Below are 21,590 nucleotides of genomic sequence, written 5' to 3' on the forward strand. Positions count from 1 at the left end.
AGGAGATGAACCCCTGGTCTAATGCGACTTACTTTTAGTCATTATTTGGGTAGCACACATATTCTGAATGCCTTCGGCAGAATTCAAATTAGCCATTTTAATCTAGATTAATTTCAAGATTACAGTGAGATTAATCTAGATAAAAAAAATAATCTATGCCCACCACTAGTTTTTAATGTACAAATAAATGCAGCCTTGCTGAGCAAAGGAGAATGTTATAATAAATGTATTAATAAAGCTGTTGTAATGATTGTTACCATTATTTTTGTCTTACTTATGTATTTTATTTACAGAACAACAGTAAACTTACAATGCTAACATTTATGAATGTTGACTTTTATTTTGGCGGAAACCCGCAAGAACACCTCAGTACTACAGATTTATGAATGATTCTCATTACGCTGTTTCAGCACAGATTTTTTTCCTGCTTTGGACTTTGAACCCTGGCTAAGGAGCTCGTTCAGAGCAGTCAGAATAAATGCGTGTATTAGACAACATAACATTCTGTAGTTTATTTACTAATGCTTTAAGGCCATTTTGCGATTTCATACAGTAACCAGCAACAACCAGCCCTTTCTCTTCTCATGGAAGACATGCGATACGATACCAAACAGTCTCTTGCTGTCGGTGCTTGTAATGACTTTTGCATCTTTCTCAAACAGTTTTAAATGCTTCCACACTGCCCACATGTTTGCTGCATTAGTTGCCTCTATTTGATCGTGTCACATCATTGTTCGGTGTTATTCATTCGCCCTTTTCACTTATTATAATTTCGGTTGCCGAACATTCGGTGCATCCCTAGTTAAAATGTTACTGACAATTATATCAACATAAAATCAGTTTCTGATTCGCACTGACAGACGCACATCTGAAGCACACGCATAGAAAGCTGCCTCTCTCGAGACAGTGTGCAGTCCCAAATTCAGTTCACTTTCACAACTTAATGCACTAGAATAAAAAGTTTGGAGAAAATGTGATGTTTATCAGTGTGTTAGATCTGTGCAGTTGTTCTTAAATTAACAGCAGCCTTATAAACTGTTGCTGTCTGTTTTATAAATTTTATTCAAGCAACAAAAAAGAGTAAATCACGCACTGCTTTCGACTTAGTAACAGTTTGTATCTGTTACTATGTTAAATAAACCTGGGCTACTGTACCAGAAAACCAATTTGTATGTTTTTTATTTGGTTTGTTATTATTTTTCATTGCACAAACGTAGTGAAATTAAAAACAACTATCATATTACCAATCATAATAATCAACTAATTATATTTTGGTCATATTTGCTATTGTTTGTACAAAATAAGTCAATGGACAGTTAAATAAATTCCAGTTCACTTTACAGTGAAATGTAGCAGATTTGACATTTGTTTTATGAAACAGAGTTGACTAAAGTAGAAAGAATTTCCATTTAATTCTATTTAAAGACCTATTTAAACTACCTTGCACAGTCAAAAAGGGAAAAGTAGCACAAAACACTAAATTAGAATCAAATCTGTACTAAGATGTCTTTTAAAGAAGACTCTTCTGCTCTCTGAATAAAAGTATTAATGTTTATGATCAAAAACCACTTTGTTGATTTTGTTTCAGTCAGGAGAAAGTGAAGGGTGAGGTGAGAGATGACCTGATCCGAAACTCTCAGCACATCCTGTCGAATAAATCCCAGATGCTCGGCATGCCCCAGTTCGGCCTGCGGGATAACCTCATCAAATGTGAGCTCCTCAAGAACGAGGAAGCCTACACCTACATCAAGAACTACAGGTGTGGTCCGGTGTTAATTGTCATGCTTGATGTTAACATTTACCTGTTGTGTCATACACTAATTTTAAAGGGCACCTATTAGGGCTGTGCAATTAATCGAAAATCGGTTTCGATTTCGATTTCAGCTTCAAACGATCATGAAAATGCAGTAATCGAGATAAAACGATTATTGCACCCCATTCCGCACCCTTACCAGTGGTGCTCTTTCGCTCCTCCATAAATCCTAATTTCACATGCAAAATCATGTAACGTGACTTTCGTAAAACGGGACGTGCTTGATTTATTCATGTTTCTTTTTATGTTGTGTTTTTTAGCTCAAGGTGCGCCTAAACAGTCAAATACACGCAAAAATATTTCATTTAAATGAGGTGCTTGTTGATTATTAATGTAAACCCTTGTCAGTTATGTCTTAAATGATCATAAACGGTTCAGAATGAAAATACGCGTGTAACAGTATGTTGGGTCCGTGTGGCAGAAACAAATATTCCTTCTGCCGTCTCTGTGCTTAATATTAATAAAACTTAAAAATACAAAGAGAAAAGTCACTCACTGCTCTTAAATAAAGGGCAGCTGTAGTTTTAACAAGAAACAAAGCATGTTTACAGTTTTTCTTTATTTGTATCTTTTTTTCTGCTGTATTGCTATCTTGCTAAATAATTGTGATTACAATATTGACATAAATTAGACATAAATATTTGTTGGCAAAACCACCCTTCAATGATGAAAATCCACCCACTACTTATTTTTTAGTCTCAATTAAACCAAATCAGTCTCACTAGGCATGCCATTTTGAGTCTCTAAGCAATGTGACGTCATTTTGTTTAGGCCTTGCCCTCAGCCACTGACTGACAGTCCTGCTTTGCCATAGTTTCTGCCCTCAGTGAGTTGCCTCAAGTCGCTGAAATTAGTTGTAAGCAATCCCGGTGTTCTGTGTTTGGATGTAAGACTGTACATAATTTATTTTCCTCAAAATCCAACTAAATACGTTTATGTCTGTGCGGATCATTTCACTCCAGACTGCTTTGTGAATGCCATGTCGTTATAGTGCTTAGCTACAATTTTAACCATGTTTTTTGTGCAAGCACAAGCTTTGGCTTCTTGTATGTACAGCTGAACACCAGTTCTCTCTCTCTCCGTCATGTTGCTTCTACTGACTGTTTATTGCTGTGGGTATGCAAAGCAAAGATGTATATGCTATGTCCTCTTCTGAAGACAGAGCAGTATTATGCAGCTCATTTGTGTGTAAAGTGATACACACCAAAACAGCTCTTTTTTTATATATGCCTCCCAAAATGACATTTTCCAGATCAAAACCAATATTACATCTTGTAAAAAGTGGTGTAATAGGTGCCCTTTAACATCTGCATTTGCTGCGGAGCCCCTCATGGGCCCATGTGACCTGCATTTTACAGTAGTTGCAGATCGAAATTGTAGAAAAATCAGTTATATTATGAAATATTACAGTATAAAATAACTGTTTTCTATTGTAATATGTAATATGCTAAATGTAATTTATTCCTGTGATCAATTGGGCCAGTGGTTCAGATTTTTACTTGCCCTGCCAAACTTTTTACTGGACCAACCAAAAAAAAAAATTTTTATAATTATTTCTTAGCCACATTTTAAATAATGTGTCAAAAGCCAAATATAGCTGTATATTCCCTTAAATACAATTGACAATAAAAAAAAAAATTAGAATTGTGATGTAACTAAATTTATGCACAACAGTATGTCCAGGTTGATGGTCCCAGATCAGCAGTTAACTATACATAAATGGAGGACTCCTATTAAAGGAATGTTGTTGCAAAGAAGAAAATTAAACAATATTAGTGTTATTAAGCAGAATTTATGTTAAAAGTTTTGTTTTTACGGTGGTCGTCCATGAATTTTTTTTTACCTTTATTTTTACCTTTTCATATATTTAATTAGGCTCAGAGGTGCCATGAGTGCAATCAAATTCATAAATTCATGTTATAAATTTTTGAATACAGAGATCTGCCAGCAGGTGGCGGCAAGAGACTGATTTAATTACTGAATCATATTATTCAATTGATTCGTTCGAACGGATGGTTCATTCGTGAATAAAGCAAGTGACTCTTAATGAATGGGAAATTGAATCATTTCACTAGATTCGTTTAAAAACGCACGTTTATTCATAAACGAAACACCGCTGTGTTTGAATGGAGATGCGCAGCGGCTTCAATTGTGACTTGTTTCAGATTACTTTTGACGACGAAACTAAGCAAAATCAGGTAGTGTTATAGTCAGACAACGTAAGTCACTTAATAATAACTAATTGTTTATTTAACTGTTGTATTAAATCAGTACCTCATTTACAAACTCCCACAAAAATTATTAAAAGTTGTCACTCATCTTAGTTTGCGATATCACAAAGCTCTATTATAATCAACGGCGCTCTCTATAACTTACTGCACAATCAGTCTCTTATTTACACTCTCTCTACACTTTGTTTATGAATGGATTCGTGAGAAATGTCTCACGCAAAAATGTGTAGAAACCTTTGAAGCTCCCCTGAGCGCAAACACAAATATGCTGATGGGGTCAGTCGCACATGATGCTCCTAAATATTTTTTTCACAGTCGCACGTAGTACTTTTTAGTCGCAAATGCGAGTTAGAAACAGACGTTTTCTTTTCAGCTTCATAATTTGATGTTGCCGCCATGTTGCCGTCTCTTCGCTGTATTGGTTGTTACCAGGTTACGGAAAAAAACAGTGCTTACAACATCCAATCAGATAATAGGAACCGAAAAGCAATATGGTGTTCACGACTTCATAGATAAGGTAGCATTTAAAGGCTTAAAAACACAAGCTGTTTCTCGATTGTAAGACTGTATTTGCACGAATTTGACAAACATTCGCAGGCAAATTAAACTTTAGTGACAAGGTGGGCCATCGGGCAGTCCTTATTGTCGAGCCCTGTAAGGTATTATTTATTAAGAAAAAAAATCTTACTGACCTTAATTTCTAAATCTTGTAATTTCATAATAATCACCATTGAGTGGACATTTGCAGTACTGTTTCAGTGGTGCCCCCTTTTGGATGGAAACCTGTCATACAGCTGCAAATACATGAGCAGTATTAATACAAACAGAGGTGTTGTTCCCATTTGCAATCATAAATTTAGCAACTCCAAAACAAAACTGCACTGAAGTCTTAGACATAGTTAAAGAGACTCCTGTGTTGGAATGGCTTTCTATCCCTGTTTTATTTTGATCTTTGCAGAAGTTCTCTCAGGCTGATAGTGAGGTTTCAGTATGTGAGGTGTTTCTTAATTTACACCAGCAGCTTCTCTCTTTGCCTTGTGCTGTGAGATCATGTGAATCACTCACTCGCTCTGTTCTTATTCCATGCCAACAGCTTTTTCTTGGGCACCTACAATGTGAATGGCCAGAGTCCAAAGGAAAGTCTCAGTCCATGGCTATCATCCACCACCACTCCTCCAGACTTTTACCTTATTGGGTAAGACACATTTTTATATTTATATGAACTGAAACAGCAATGAAGATGGTCAGAGGTAAGTGATTCTGATTCCATGTTGTTTTCATCTGTAGTTTCCAGGAGCTGGATCTCAGCAAGGAGGCGTTTCTCTTCAATGACACTCCTAAAGAACCCGAGTGGATGTTAGCCGTCTACAAAGGCCTCCATCCAGATGCCAAGTATGCTTTAGTAAGGACTTCCTCTGCCCTCTCACCCACGACCTAGTGCGCACTAATGTCCCTAATCCAGATCTTTGATATAAAAAAGTTCAATTATTAGAATATGCCGCTGATATAGATGGGTCATAATTACTTAGAAACTAGTTAATGTACTTGTCAAGCTGTCAGTAAATTGACATTTAAGGCAATAATAAAAATACTAATAGAGATCCAAATACAAGTTTTCTGAAATTTTAGGTTTAAATATGCAAATGAAGCATTGTCTAATTAAATCAGCATTATTTTTACATACATTTCCAGAACAGAAATCTGAAATCAGGCATATGATTTATGAATACCCCTCCGTAAAAACCTTCAGAATATAAATATGAATAAAGTGTGATATGTAAGTGCTGCTGAAGTGGAGATTACTTGACATTATTTAAGACCAGTGCATTAAAAATGTTTTCATTGTCTTGCTTTATAGAACATACAATATTATTATTAATTCACCTAAAAATGAAAACACATTTTACACAATTTACTAACCCCCATGTTTGTTGTCAAGAAATAGTTTTGTTATGGCTGTGTCATTTTTGTAATTTCGTTTCATAAAGCCTTTCTGGTCATTTTTGTTTTGCAGGTGAAGCTGATTCGGTTGGTGGGCATCATGCTGTTGTTCTATGTGAAGGCGGAGCATGCGGCACGCATCTCTGAGGTGGAGGCTGAGATTGTCGGCACAGGCGTCATGGGAAGGATGGTGAGTGGTGTGTGATTATACGAAAACAATTACACAGTTATTTAGGACTCTACAGTGCAACTGACCCAATTAAAACGAATGAATAGTTGTATACAGAGTGCAATTTTAACAATTGCAAAGTGGTCAAATGTTCATGGTACTTACAGTTGAAGTCAAAAGTTTACATACAAGGATAAGACGAATCATACAAAATGCTATTTATGCTGTTATTTTTTTATTTAGCACTGCCTTGAATACGATATTTCATGCAAAAGTTGTTTACATGTAGTTCACAAGAGAAAATAAAAAAAGATTGAAAGTGTATATACACTTGATTCTTAGTACCTTGTTGTTGTTACCTTTTTTTTTTTGTGATAGTTGCTCCTGAGTCTTTTGTTTGTCCTGAACAGTTAAACTGCCTGCTGTTCTTCAGAAAAATCCTTCAGGTCCCAAAAATTCTTTGGTTTTCCAGCATTTTTGTGTATTTGAATCCTTTTCAACAATAACTTTTAAGGTCCATCTTTTCACACTGAAGGACTCATATTCAACTATTACAGTAGGTGTAAATGCTCACTGATGCACCAGAAAGAAACACAATGCATCAAGAGCCAGGCTATTAACACTTTTTGAATGTGGAGATCAGAATAAATTTCACTTATTTTGTCTTCTGTGAAACATGTAGCAATCTTCTGTTGCTTCTAAAAGTCAGTACTAAAGTAAATTTATATTTAGGCAAAATAAGAAAATTGTACACATTTTCATTCTGTTCAAAAGTTTACACCCCCCGGCTCTTAATGCATCATTTTTCCTTCTGAAGCATCAGTGAGTGTTTGAACCTTCTATAATAGTTCATATGAGTCCCTCAGTGTGAAAAGATGGATCTTAAAATCATGCAGTCATTGTTGGAAAGGGTTCAAATACACAAAAATGCTGAAACACCAAAGAATTTGTGGGACATAAAAGATTTTTCTGAAGAACAGAAAAACAGCTGACAGTTTAACAGTTCAGGACAAACAAGAGACTCATGAACAACTATCATTAAACAAAAACACAGCTGTGGATTATTCAGGTAACAACACAGTATTAAGAATCAAATGTATGTAAACTTTTGAACGGGATCATTTTTATAAATTCAATTGTTATTTTCTGTTGTGGTTTCTCTTGTGCATTTTGTATAATCCCTCTTATTTTTACAAAATAATTAACATTTTGCAGATTTTGCAAGGTGTATGTAAACTTTTGGATTCAACTGTATTTGTGTAAGAACACTAAAAACCTCACCTAAAATAAAGTGTAACCTTGATAAGCTCAGTTGTCTCATGCTTGCGTTTGGCATATTGTGATAATATTAATATTATCATCTCTAAAAAATTGACCATTCTCTGCTTTTTTTATTTAGGAGCACAAGTGCTCTAAAAAACAGAGCCCTGTGTTTGGTGCATTCAAATAACCTTCCTTCTTATTTAGGGTAATAAAGGTGCAGTAGCAATCCGCTTCCAGTTTCACAACTCGGACGTCTGTGTGGTGAACTCCCACCTCGCCGCACACACAGAAGAATTTGAAAGACGCAATCAGGACTTTAAGGACATTTGCCGGAGGATTCAGTTCAGACAGGATGACCCCACACTACCCCCCCTCACCATCATGAAACACAAGTATGAGCTAAACACAACAGCCTGACAATTTAAAGGGGTCATCGGATGCCCATTTCAAGTTCATATGATTCTTTTGGGTCTTAATGAAAAGTCTACAATATACTTTGGTTAAAAATTCTCAATAGTAGTGTAAAAAAACAGCCTTGTACCTTGTCAAAATCAGCTCTGCAAAATATCAGGTCATTTTATTGCATGGGCCCTTTAAATGCAAATGAGCTCTGCTCACCCCGCCCCTCTCTGCTGTGGGATTACGAGCTGTAATGTTTACTTTAGTAGCCGCGTTTAGCTGCATTTAGCCGTGTTAATCGGCAAAACTTGCCAACAAGCACGTTATTAAGAAAGGCCATTTGCAAAGATGCATAAAAAACCCTTATACTCACGTCTGCTGTGGGTGAAGCTGCATCACAAATGTGACCCAAGACCACAAAACCAGTCTTAAGTCGCTGGGGTATATTTGTAGCAATAGCCAAAAATACATTGTATGGGTCAAAATTATTGATTTTTCTTTTATGCCAAAAATCATTAGGGAATTGAGTAAAGATCATGTTCCAAAAAGATTTTTTGTAAAATACCTACTATAAATATATCAAAATGTCATTTTTGATTAGTAATATGCATGGCTAAGAACTTAATTTGGACAACTTTAAAGGTGATTTTCTCAGTATTTAGATTTTTTTTTGCACCCACAGATTCCAGATTTTCAAATAGATGTATCTCGGCCAAATATTGTCCTATCCTAACAAACCATACATCAATAGAAAGCCTATTTATTGAACTTTCATATGATGTATACATCTCAGTTTTGTAAAATTTAACCTTATGACTGGTTTTGTGGTCCAGGGTCACAAATGATTCACACAAACATAGAAACATATGTAAAAACATAGAAACATACGTAACCTTTTAAAAACAAAAGTAATGTTGTCCTCTGCGTCTTCAGCGGCTCAGATGTCGGGAGTAAATGACGACTGCTATGTTCATTATTCCATCCAACAACAGAACACCTTAAGAGTCTTCACCGCTCAGTTAGAGTCTTCCTCTGCACTTGAGTCACACAATGGCAATCGTATTCTGTTTCAGCTCGGTGAGGGCGGGTGTAAAGTAATATGCTCAACTGTGTTTCATCACAACGACAAGAAGCTGAGAATGACCTGATTTTAAAAATGGGATATTACTTTTAAAGATTAAAAAATACCACTGGGTGGATTTGTATCATTGTAGGGTGGTTGTGTACACAAACTACCAACACACATTAATGTTCAAACAACTTGGAAAAGTTAGTTTTGCAACCGGTGACCCTTTTAACTAGTGGCAAAAGTCTAATTCTCACTGTTTGAATTTTTTATCATTATGGTTCTGTCTTTAATGTCAGTGTTGTGTTATGGCTGGGAGATCTAAACTACCGAATAAGTGACCTTGAAGTTGGTGATGTGAAGGACTTGATAACTAAAAAGGATTTTGAGACCTTGTATAATTACGACCAGGTAAGACAGAGCACAGCTGGATAATGTTGAGTTAGATGGCAGTATAAATGACTGTGGATGTGTGTGTGTTTCAGCTGAAACGCCAGATGGATGAGGAGGTTGTGTTTGTGGGCTTCACAGAGGGAGAGATTGATTTCCAACCAACTTACAAATACGACACTGGCTCAGATCAATGGGATACAAGGTCAGAAAACACTGTCTCACACTATTTTCTCTGCTACTTTTTCTATAAAAGAGATTATCAGCAACATAGTTTGTGCCCAGTTGGTTTATTGCCAGTCTGTTGAGTTTGATATAATATGCAGACATACTGCAGTGTTCACAAACAACATCTTCCTCAATAGTCATTCCAAAAAGATGATAGGAAACTGTTACTGTGTATGAGTATTAAAATTGGGCACATGATAAATTTTTGTACTATGGATAAAAACCTCAAATCATGGTGATGAGACCTATGTTTTTTCCTGGGTAATAAGACAAATTAAAATGCTATAATGTCTACTTTTTTTTTCTTTTTTTTTTTGAAAAGTAAGACAAAACTGTAAAAAGCACATTTTGGCTATTGAATTTATGCAATGGTAAAAAAAAACATGCTTAATGTGGCTTAATATAAGAAGACAAAAAAGCCAACATTTTAAATTTTATTACAAATATACTATGTACACGCAAGCAAAGTGGCAATCCAATAAGCCACGTTAAGATTTTATAATGTTTTTCTGCGGGGGAGAAAACGTGAAACTTTGTGCATTCCGTTTATATTCTGGGCTCATCTGCTTTTCAAGTGCGTAATATATTTTATTAATAAACTCTGTACCAAAATTGGTATTACTGTGTTCACCCATTTGCTTACCTTAAGTGTTTTCAATAATGGTTTTCTATGGGGGAGAAAAAGCTTGTCTGTGCATTAGTGCATTGCATTCATGGCTATCTGCTTTGTCATTAAAGGAACACTCCACTTTTTTTGGAAATAGCCTCATTTTCCAACTCCCCCAGAGTTAATAAGTTGATTTTTACCATTTTGAAATCCATTCAGCCGTTCTCCTGTTCTGTCGATATCACTTTTAGCATAGCTTAGCATAGATCATTGAATCCTATTAGACCAATAGCATCGCGTTCAAAAATGACCAACGAGTTTCCATATTTGTTGTATTTAAAACTGGACTCTTCTGTAGTTATATCGTGTACTAAGACCGGTGGAAATGCAAAGCTGCGAGTTTCTAGGCTGATAAGATTAGGAACTACACTTCCATTCCGGCGTAATAGTCAAGGAAGTTTGCTGGCGTAATATGGCCGAAGCAGGCGGAGTATTATCAGAAATGAGTTCCCAGCTAGTTTAGCATTTGCACATGTGCTGCGTGGTATTACTGCTCCTGCTTCAGCCTTATTACAGCAGCAAACTTCCTTGACTATTACGCCGGAATGGAAGTGTAGTTCCTAATCTTATCAGCCTAGAAAATTGAAGCTTTGCATTTCCACCGGTCTTAGTACACGATATAACTACAGAAGAGTCAAGTTTTAAATAGGACAAATATGGAAACTCGTTGGTCATTTTTGAACGCGATGCTATTGGTCTAATAGGATTCAATGATCTATGCTAAGCTATGCTAAAAGTGATATCGCCAGAACAGGAGAACGGCTGAATGGATTTCAAAACAGTAAAACCCAACTTATTAACTCGGGGGGAGTTGGAGAATGAGCCTATTTCCAAAAAAAGTGGAGTGTTCCTTTAATAAGGTTATTGATATTAAAATTGTTAATATAACAGTATTAATTAATACGGAATTGGGCCTCTAATATCAATGTTTTAGTATATTAAGCCACATAAGTTTTTAAAAATGTCCCAAAACCGTGCCTTGAACTATAAGAACTGACTATTTCTTATACTTGAATCTAGTGATGCTCCGATCCGAATCGGCCGATCATGCTTGCGCGTTTTGTCAGTAAAGCCGGTTTTGTAATCAGCGGTAAATGCCATCAGGTGCGTGATTTCACGTTGAGCCGTATATACTACACACAGCCGTTGTTTACCGACGAGCTGCGCATATCCATGTTCATTATCAGTGTGAATGTGCGCAGCTCGTCAGTGAACAACGGCTGTGTGTAGTATATACGGCTCAACGTGAAATCACGCACCTGATGGCATTTACCGCTGATTACAGAACCGTCTTTACTGACAAAACGCGCAAATGATCGGCCGATTCGGATCGGAGCATCACTACTTGAATCCAAGTCCAAAATAAAACTCTATGAACCACTTCATTGTGAACGTACAGAGCTATATGAACCTCTAACTTAAAAGCTGTGAAGCAAACAGGAAGTCTGAACTCAAGTGGTTTTGCGAGAGAGCACAAAAGTTTCTGGAAGGAGTGCAAAGTTTCTCAAAGGAACACCAAAGATTTGAAAAATATTTTTTCCGAAAAAAAAAAAAAAAACAGTGGGAATGTGGCTTATGAAAACTCTGTTTTATGCAGATGTCATCTGATGAAAGGTCCTGTATTTTTGCATATTGCATTATATACCACATACAAACTAAATAGAGAAATGTCTTTTTTCCCCACAGTATTTTTCAGCCCTAAAGTGGACTGACGAAAATAAAAATATAAATAAATAAAACATGAAATTTAATTTTGTACAAGTAGGAAATGGCAAGTGTTTGCAACATGGTATTATTTCTGATCTGTTCACTGCATCTAAACAGTTTTGTTTTTGTGTGTGTTTGTGTTTATGCAGTGAGAAGTGCCGAGTTCCAGCATGGTGTGACCGCATCCTGTGGAGGGGAAAGAACATTAAACAGCTTCATTACCAGAGTCACATGACCCTGAAAACCAGTGACCACAAACCCGTCAGCTCTCTGCTAGAGATAGGGGTGAGAACACCAGCCGTGGTCAGACACCATTCAGCCAGTCCTTGTTCTCTGTCCTCTTACTGACATCTTATTCTGCACAGATCAAGGTTGTGAACGAGGAGTCCTACAAACGAACCTTCGAAGACATTGTGAGACACATTGACAGACTGGAGAATGATTGTATTCCTTCAGTGTCTTTGTCTCAAAGAGAGGTTAGCAGACTTCCATCGTTCATTCATTGATTTTGATATATTTTACGTTTACACTGATATATAAAAGTTTGGGTACAGTAAGATTTTTTTTTTTTTTTTGAAAGGTCATCACTTCATTCAAAAACATTAACAAATCGTATATAATGCTCATTTAAATGGAAAATGATTGCTTCACATTTTCTTTGGTTTCTTTCTGTAGTTCCACTTTCAAGATGTAAAGTTCATGCAGCATCAGGCAAAGACTGTGACTGTTTATAATGATGGACAGGTACCGTGTCAGTTTGAGTTCATTCCTAAGCTGGACGAGCCCTCCTACTGCAAGCCCTGGTTAACAGCAAACCCAGCTAAAGGCTTCTTGGCTCAGGGTGAGAGGAATGCACGACTACACTTCTATTCGCCACAGTGTTGCTGTTTTTTTTTGATGTAGATGAAATCTAGTTAACAGTTATAAAACAGACAGCTGTAAGTTTTTATTGAGAATCACTATCTGTTACATGCCCTCTTGTTGAAGCTGTCACTATTTGTTAATATGTCATCAGTTGTGTCACGTAACTGGGTGTCCTAACAATGTGTGACACAACAAGTTGCAATAACAACTGTCTTTTTTCAGTCCTCACTGACAGCAAAATGCTGCTTGAATCACACCACAGCCATTCAGAACATACTTGACATACTTTTAGCCATTCTTCGTCATCAATACAAAAATACAAACAAACTCCAATGTCAACATTCACAATTAAAACTTAAATTATGACTATTTAAAAAATCCAAGGGCAATTTCTTATAACCATGTTAGATGCATGCATCATCTTTTTACTGCCTTTTAGTGCCATGTTAAAAAATTTTCAAATCTAAAATTACAAGATTAAAGTCAAAATTTAGAGAATAAAGTAAAACTATTTAAATAATAAAATCTAAATGTTTTGAGTCGAAATGACCAGATTAAAGAAATAAAATGTTTCCAGTTTCCAGTCGGAATGTTTCGAGAATTAAGCCAAAATGTTTCGAGAATGAAGTCTAAATGTTTCGAGAAGGAAATTGAAATGTTTCAACAATAAAGGTTGAAATGTTTCAGGATAAAGTCGAAACATTTCGAGAATTAAGTGGGAATGTTTCGAGAATGAAGTCGAAACGTTTCGAGAATGAAGGTCGAAACGTTTCGAGAATGAAGGTCGAAACGTTTTGGGAATTAAGTCGAAAAAAGTCAAATTGTTTCGAGAATTAGATCTAAATGTTTCGAGAAAAAAGTCAAATTGTTTCAAGAATTAGATCTAAATGTTTCAAGAATTAAGCCGAAATGTTTTGAGAATGAGATTGGAATTTTTCGAGAATTAGATCTAAATGTTTCAAGAATTAGATCTAAATGTTTCAAAAATAAAGTCGAAATGTTTCGAGATGAAGGTTGAAATGTTTCGAGAATTAGGCCACTGCAATTGTTTTAAATATATGTGGGATTATTAGCAGAAATCATATCATGTGTTATACTCACTGGAACAGTATGCTTGGAAACAATCTTCGATTAATTTGTAGTGTGTCAGCCATCCAATAATAGCAATAAGCTTTGTGCTTTTTTGTAAAAACAAAATCTCAGATTTCTAAATCTGTCAGTTTCTTAGCAAAATACAAACAAAGCAATGTGTTTTTCACGCTCTTTAATGGTGGGACAGATCGCTGTTTTCATGTGAATCAATCGTCTTTTCAATTACAATGAGATATTCATTTCAATAAATTACACTGTTTTCACCACCTGCTGCACAAAAACGTTAATAGCATCCAAACTTTCATTCCTCACATGTATGTAATTAAAAACAACAATAAAGCATTCTAAAGGTTGAAGTGGACTCTAATTCGTTAACATAAGTTATATTGTCGTCTTTTCTAAAGTATTTAAGTGACTATTCACAAGTGTTTTATTCACAGCATAATGCGGTAAATGATCGGAAATAATATTTAATGTCTTCCATTCGTTATTTGTTGCGTGCCAGCCACCCAGTAATTGCAATAATGTTGTGCTAATTTATTGAAATAAATGTTTTACTGTAATCGGAAAGATGCCTGATTCACATGCCGCTTGAACTGAGGCGAATACAGCAATCAGTCATGCACATTAAAGAGCACCAAAAACACATTGTTAATAAACATTGTTTGTATTTCTCTATAAAACTGACAGATTTAAAAAACTGAGACTTTTTAATAGATATTTTGCAGTGCTCCAAATCCAGGCCATTTGCATGCGCAATAGAGTAGAATATACTCTCAAAATATTATAACATTAATCTCGTAATTGCTATGTATTACTTTCTTGTAATTTCGACTTTATTCTCAAAAAAAAAAATTTTTTCTTGAAATAAGGATAAGAATAAGAATTTTTCGTAATCTACTTTTTTTTTTTTTTTACATAGAACTAAAATTGAAATCAATACTGACAAAATCCATCTTTGCATCCATCTTTTGCAGATCATCTTTAGACGTATTTTCTCAGCCTATTTAATGCAGCTCAGAGGTGGCATGAAGGCATTTACACTATATTTTCTATAACTGCCTAAATAATGCAACAGGATTGACATTCATTTAGCCAGTTCGTTCAAACAACTGATTCATTCAGGAACGAAGCAAGTGATTTGTCTTGATGAATAGATTATTGAATTTAATCAATTAAACAGTTAAAACAAAACACCACTCTGCGGACATGCATTGATTCTAATGTAGCATTTTTTGGAACTGTTTTCATCTGTGAAATAGTGCAAAAACAGGACAATATTGTGTTTTAAACACACTTAATATTTATTGTTCATTGAACTGTTGTAAAATATCAGTAGCACATTTACAAGTGTGCTGATATTCGGCATACATTGTTACACCAGTGTTAATTCCAACTCCCCTTTTGAATGTTTTTTTTTTTTATTCATAACAGTGATCAGTTGTTATTGGTACAGGTCAGTGATCTCAAACCATGACATTAGCGTGACTGATGTCATTGTGGTTTTTGCATAGGTGCCAGTGTGGACATCGACCTGGAGGTGTTTGTGAACCGCAATACAGCCACAGAGCTGAACTCAGGCCAGCAGCAGCTGGAAGACATCCTGGTTCTGCATCTGGAGAGGGGCAAAGATTACTTCATCTCCATAACAGGCAACTACCTGCCCAGCTGCTTCGGCTCGTCTCTCAGTACCTTGTGCCTGCTGAGAGAACCCATCCAGGACATGCCCCTGGAGACCATAAGAGAGCTGGTGAGATCCTGCCATTAGAAACTTTGTGATTTTTACAAGACAGTTATATTTTTGAACCATGCATACAGCTGTATAGCTGTAGCCCTGCCTAAATAGACGGCTTCTTTCTGAGGTAGCATCCTAATGAGTCCACATGAAGCGCATCCGACTTATTTTATGATGGATTTCAATATGAGATACTCTTATAACTTTTTAAAAGATTTAGCCCATTGAATTAAAGGCTTTTTACTTCACGAGTGCCTTGGAGTACTTCATCTTCTTTGATTTCAATATGTTTTGACACTAGCATGTTGCTATTTCATTAAGCAAATATGTGACCATGGACCACAAAACCAGTCTTAAGTAGCACGGGTATATTTGTAGCAATAGCCAAAAATACATTGTATGGGTCAAAATGATCGATTTTTCTTTTATGCCACAAATCATTAGGTTATTAAGTAAAGATCATATTCCATAAAGATATTTTTCAAATTTCTACTGTAAATATATCAAAACGTAATTTTTGATTAGTAATATGCTTTGCTTAGAACTTTATTTGGACAACTTTAAAGGCAATTTTCTCAGTATTTAGATTTTTTGTTTTTTTTTGCACCCTCAGATTCCACATTTTCAAATAGTTGTATCTTGGCCAAATATTGTCATATCCTAACAAAACATACATCAATGGGAAGCATGTTTATTTAGCTTTCAGATGTTGTATTGAGTGGTTTTGTGGTCCAGGGTCACATTTGACATGAGACCAAAATATTTTACAAATAATTTTATTAGATTTTTATTGATATCAAGATTTTTTTTTTTTATGTCATAAGTCTCTTCTGCTCACCAAGGTTGCATTTATTTGATCAAAAATACAGTAAGAATACTAATAATTGTGAAATATTTTTACAATTGAAAATAATTGTTTTCTATTTGAATATATTTTAAAATGTGATTTATTCCTGTGATCAAAGCTGAATTTTCAGCATCATTACTCCAGTCTTCAGTGTCACACAATCCTTCAGAAATCATTCTAATATGCTGATTTTCTGCTCAAGTAAAATTATTTTTTTGAAAACAGTGATGCATTTTTTTTTCCAGAATTCTTTGATAAATAGAAAGTTCAAAAAGATCAGCATTGATTTGAAATGGAAATCTTTACTGTTCCTTTTTGATCAATTTTATTCATCTTTAATGAATAAAAGTAAACCCTAAACTGTTGAACGGTTGAGTACATAAAGCAACATTTCTCACGACTCCTGGTGAATGAATAGGTTTTTCCTGGCAGTTGCTGTCGTGCATTATAGGTTGTGTTCTCAGTAAAGGATACTTGCATTTAATAAATATTCTCTATCATAAAACCTGTAATCATCTGGAAATGATTAACCTGCCTCATACTTTCATTTGTTACATCAGAGTATGAAGTCGAATAGCCAAGTGAGTGACCCAGAGACTGATAAACCTCAAGAAATCCCCAAGGAAATATGGATGATGGTGGACCATCTCTTCCGTTGTGCAAAAAAACAGGTCAGGACATCAGGATTGCCCTTTTCTCACATATTATTGTCTTTTGAGCTTGCTTAAACGTTTCTCTTTCCTGGTCTTAAAACATTTAAACTGTGCTTTTGTAATTTTGCACTGCTAAAAGCAGTTTATCTTTTTGATGGTGGAGCCATTGAACTCGCTCCATAGCAACACCAGCACTAAAGCAGGAATCTGTAGAGGAAATTCATTACCCGTTGCCTTAGAAGTTGTTTCAGTAACCCAAAACAAGAAATTAAAGCTTCCCCAAATCATTCTTTGTTGTTCAGAGATGGCTGACTAAATCTACTACACAACTGCATGCGTGATTCATCAACTGATTGCAAATGAAACTTTGAAGCACAATGCCTGGAGTTCATCCAAGAACTGCGAAAGCAGCCATGATTAAATAGTTGACAATGTCTGTATTACAGGAAGACCTCTTTCAGCAGCCCGGCCTGCGCAGTGAATTTGAGGAGATTCGGGATTGTTTGGACACTGGCAACTTAGACACTCTCCGTATCCTTTCACACGATGACTGTATGATTCATGTCTGTGATGTGAACTGACTCAGTGTGCATCCAGAGTTTGCAACTCCCCCCGAGTTAATAAGTTGAGTTTTACCGTTTTGAAATCCATTCAGCCGTTCTCCTGTTCTGCGATATCACTTTTAACATAGCTTAGCATAGATCATTGAATCCTATTAGACCAGTAGCATCATGTTCAAAAATGACCAACGAGTTTCCATATTTGTCCTACTTAAAACTTGACTCTTCTGTAGTTATATCGTGTACTAAGACCGGCGGAAAATGTAAAGCTGCGATTTTCTAGGCCGATAAGATTAGGAACTACACTCCCATTCCGGTGTAATAGTCAAGGAAGTTAGGACTCTGAAGTAACACACTGAGGTAAAAATTCTGAATGTGTAGTTTATTTAAAACATGATATAGATTCAGTAATATACCACGGGAGCTTTTTGCTAAATATTCTCACGATTGCAAATGTTACATTGATTTTAGTTCAATAAACAGTTAGTCAAGTAGTTATTAAGTTACTTACATTTTAGACAAACTAATTACTGTTTTGTTCTGTTTCACCTACGAAAAGAGTTCCAAACAAATCATTTGATTTGGATCATAATGGGTTCATGAATCATTTTGCGAATTGAATGATTCAAAACAAATGATTGACGATACACAATTTGAAGTCCCAGTCTAAATCAAATAATTTGCGAAACGTAAAGTTCCGATCTAAGTCAAATGATTCACGATCTGCGCTCTGAGTCCTGATCTGAAATGATGGTTCGCTAATCATTATTCAGATCAGGACTTCGGAGAAGATTTGCAAATCATTTGCTTTAGATCGGAACTTTGGCTCGGCTTCACGTATTATTTGATTGATTTCTGACTTCGGTGTGCGTATGGCAAATCATTTGTTTCCAGGATTTTGGAGCAGTTTCGCATATCTTTTTTTTTTTTTTTCAGATTTTATTCTTAAAAAATTAAAAAAAAACATCTAACAATTAAGGCATTACAGTTATAAAAACAAAGCAAAGAAAGAATAAAAGGTATACACAAATACATATTAATAAATCATGGTTTTATTATACTGAAAGTGTAGTATATTTTGTAATACTTTAGTAGTAATACTTTGCATGTGCTTCAATTAATTCTAGCCATTTTGTTTTATTAGTGTATCTTTATTTATCTATTCATCGTTTTTTTTTTTTTTTTTGAAAGAGAATATATTGTTTGATAAGTGATATCTCTGATTGAATTCTTGAAAATCAAAAATGTAGTGCTTGAAAAATTCTTGAAAGTTCTAGAATTTCATTTTACAGTATCTGTATGAACCCTGTAACTAGAAGCTTCCTTCATTTCTGCATAATTCCAGAAGTTAAAATACTTTCCTTTATTTTGCCACTGCAAAAATAGACCAGGGGAAAGGCTTAGTGCGTGAGGTTTTGAGCAGAAAAAAAAGGATATTTCAAGTGTAGACTAATGGAATAATTCATGGCATATTCTATGAGTTGCCATGTTCTCTTCTTCACATTGCAAGACCAGAATAAAAATAAAAACCAAGAATATAACAATAATTTATAAGACTAGAAGAGTTGCCATCATTTTGTTAATTTAATATTAAATAAAAATAAAGTCACTATCAAAAAATATTCAAAACTAAAATACAAATGCAGTAGTAAACATTAAAATCAGTTTTTGTTATCACCTTAGTTTTACTAATGTATGTTATTTGCATATGATTTTAGGGTGTTTTTACAATTAGTTTGTTTGTTTTTACCATTTTTTTTTCTGTTATTTCCTCTTTTTTAACATAGATAACATAGATAATGCAAACATTCAGATTGCATTGCATACAAAGTATTGCCAGTAATGAAATAAAGTAAATAATTTACATGGAAAGTATACACTGGCGAGCAGAAGTTTGGGATAATTAAGATTTTTGAGAGGTCTCTTATGCTCGCCAAGACTGAAATATTTAATACAATTATTTTTAATTACAGGTTTGGGTCTTTTTTGTGTGTGCGTATCTTTTAACTTCACAAAGTTTGCATTTATTTAATCCAAAATACAGTAATATTGTGCAGTTTCAAAATCTAGTGCGCTGAACTGCCTAAATAGACAGAAAGATTTGGTAAAATAATTTTTCATTGCATTTACTAGTCCAATACCATTTAAACGTTTTGGGTCATGTCATTTTTTTTGTCTTAATGTTTTTATTGCAAGTTGCATTAACCAACACTAATGTTGTGAAATATTTTTACAATTTTACACAAGTGCGTTCTGTTTGAATATATTATAAAATGTAATTTATTCCTGTGACCAAAGGGGAATTTTCAGCTTCATCACTCCAGTCTTTAGTGTCACATGATCCTTCGGAAATCATTCTAAAATGCTTAAATGCTGCTTAAATATTATTGGTGCTAAATTATTAATAATGCTTTTTAATATGATCAGTGTTTTCAATCAGTGAAGCTTCATTCATAGTGCAACCCCTTTGTAGATCCACGTGTCTCTAGTCTACTTGAATGTTGAGTGCCCTTGACCTGAAGCACTATTAGCCGGCAGTAACCACTCTGTGGCCGAAGCTCTGCTCCTGTTCCTCGATGCCCTTCCTGAACCCGTGATTCCCTTCTCCTTCTACCTGCAGTGCTTAGACTGCTGCTCAGACAGCAGCCAGTGTAGACAGGTGTGTGTCTTCTGCAGTGTAGCATCCATTTGTGTGTATTCGGAAATAAAGCAATCATTTTCCTTTCTGTCCACAGATCATTTCTATGCTACCTCAGTGCCATAAAAACGTTTTTAACTATTTGACGGCCTTTCTTCAAGAGTTGTTGAAGCACTCCGCTCACAATCGGCTGGATGTCAATATTTTAGGTAGGTTGACGATGCACTTTCACTACTTGTTTTTGTGTATTTTTGTCTGCAGTTTTCGAGAGCACAGGCCAGTTTCAATGAAAAGCAGAACCTCTACACAAGACGCATTTAGTACTTAATGAAGATGAACAAAATGGCAAAGAATTGAGCATCATCCTACGCTACAGCTTAAATGTTGATTTCATGTTAAAAAGAGATTTAGTTGCATAATTAAGAAGTCTGGTCATGATCTTGGTTAAGAAAATAAAGAAAGCGCAAAGTTATGGCATCTGTTTTGACTTTCCAGGTCAGTTGCGGTCACGGAAAGCTGTTTTCCAGGCTTCCGGGACAATTTGACTGACTCGTTTGTCTTTTGTTTACAGCCCCGATCTTTGCTGGCCTTTTGCTCAGGTCGTCCACAAAGCAAGATCTCACAGAGAAAAAAAAGGTGAAGGAGTTTTTCCAGCATTTCTTGGTCCAGATGCCCTCTGACAGAGACATTCACCATAAATTACCTGAATAATGTACTGCATAATGTTGCCTTTATTATTTCACACGCCTAGTTTTTTCCAGGTATCAGCAGAATTATGTCGATAGACTTTGTAGCTGGCATTTAATTCAAAGCATTTTAAACAGGTATTGAAGCTAATTTGTTTTATTACAAGCAAATGGGAGTTTTTATTTGAAAAATAATGGTTATTTAATTAAATATATTTGTATTTTGATGTTTGTAAATAAAAAAACAGCTGTTCTTTTATATTAAATCTCAACAATTACAACAATCTCAGCGTTTGTCTTTTCCTTTTGTTTATTATAAATAATTGTTCATATTATTTGATGCAAAATTTATTATTTAGATGCATAAGCCATATATATTTGTCTATTTAATTTAATGTTCTTTCCCAAAAAAATTTTTTTACACCAACCTAAATAAAGTCATTATTTTAATATTCTATTTAGTGTGGGATGAGATAAAAAAAAAATGTAGGAGAATATTATACAAAGAGAAATTTATATTTGTTGGTAAAACAGTGTGGAGCTAATGGTTTATTTCTTAAAACCATTCAATTCAATTCAATTCAAGTTTATTTGTATAGCGCTTTTCACAATACGAATCGTTGCAAAGCGCTGTACAAAAG

At 35.1% G+C, this 21,590-nt stretch overlaps 1 protein-coding gene across 2 annotated transcripts in view; it reads left to right on the forward strand.

The window, feature by feature from the left end:
- LOC141300710 (type II inositol 1,4,5-trisphosphate 5-phosphatase-like) overlaps positions 1–21,233 on the forward strand; it is a 31,829-nt gene extending 10,596 nt beyond the window's left edge. For both annotated transcript variants that reach the window (XM_073831010.1, XM_073831011.1), the window contains 16 exons: positions 1,589–1,759; positions 5,138–5,239; positions 5,332–5,446; positions 6,059–6,175; positions 7,622–7,809; positions 9,182–9,293; positions 9,368–9,477; positions 12,024–12,159; positions 12,240–12,350; positions 12,550–12,715; positions 15,345–15,580; positions 16,973–17,083; positions 17,512–17,596; positions 20,157–20,284; positions 20,361–20,472; positions 20,835–21,233. In XM_073831010.1, the coding sequence (XP_073687111.1) occupies positions 1,589–1,759; positions 5,138–5,239; positions 5,332–5,446; positions 6,059–6,175; positions 7,622–7,809; positions 9,182–9,293; positions 9,368–9,477; positions 12,024–12,159; positions 12,240–12,350; positions 12,550–12,715; positions 15,345–15,580; positions 16,973–17,083; positions 17,512–17,596; positions 20,157–20,284; positions 20,361–20,472; positions 20,835–20,974 (2,140 nt within the window). In that variant the 3' untranslated portion in view covers positions 20,975–21,233. The remainder of the gene's footprint in view (positions 1–1,588; positions 1,760–5,137; positions 5,240–5,331; positions 5,447–6,058; positions 6,176–7,621; positions 7,810–9,181; positions 9,294–9,367; positions 9,478–12,023; positions 12,160–12,239; positions 12,351–12,549; positions 12,716–15,344; positions 15,581–16,972; positions 17,084–17,511; positions 17,597–20,156; positions 20,285–20,360; positions 20,473–20,834) is intronic.
- The last annotated feature ends 357 nt before the right edge of the window (positions 21,234–21,590 follow it).

This window comes from Garra rufa, chromosome 24 (genome assembly GCF_049309525.1).
Source record: "Garra rufa chromosome 24, GarRuf1.0, whole genome shotgun sequence".
Taxonomy (NCBI): domain Eukaryota; kingdom Metazoa; phylum Chordata; class Actinopteri; order Cypriniformes; family Cyprinidae; genus Garra; species Garra rufa.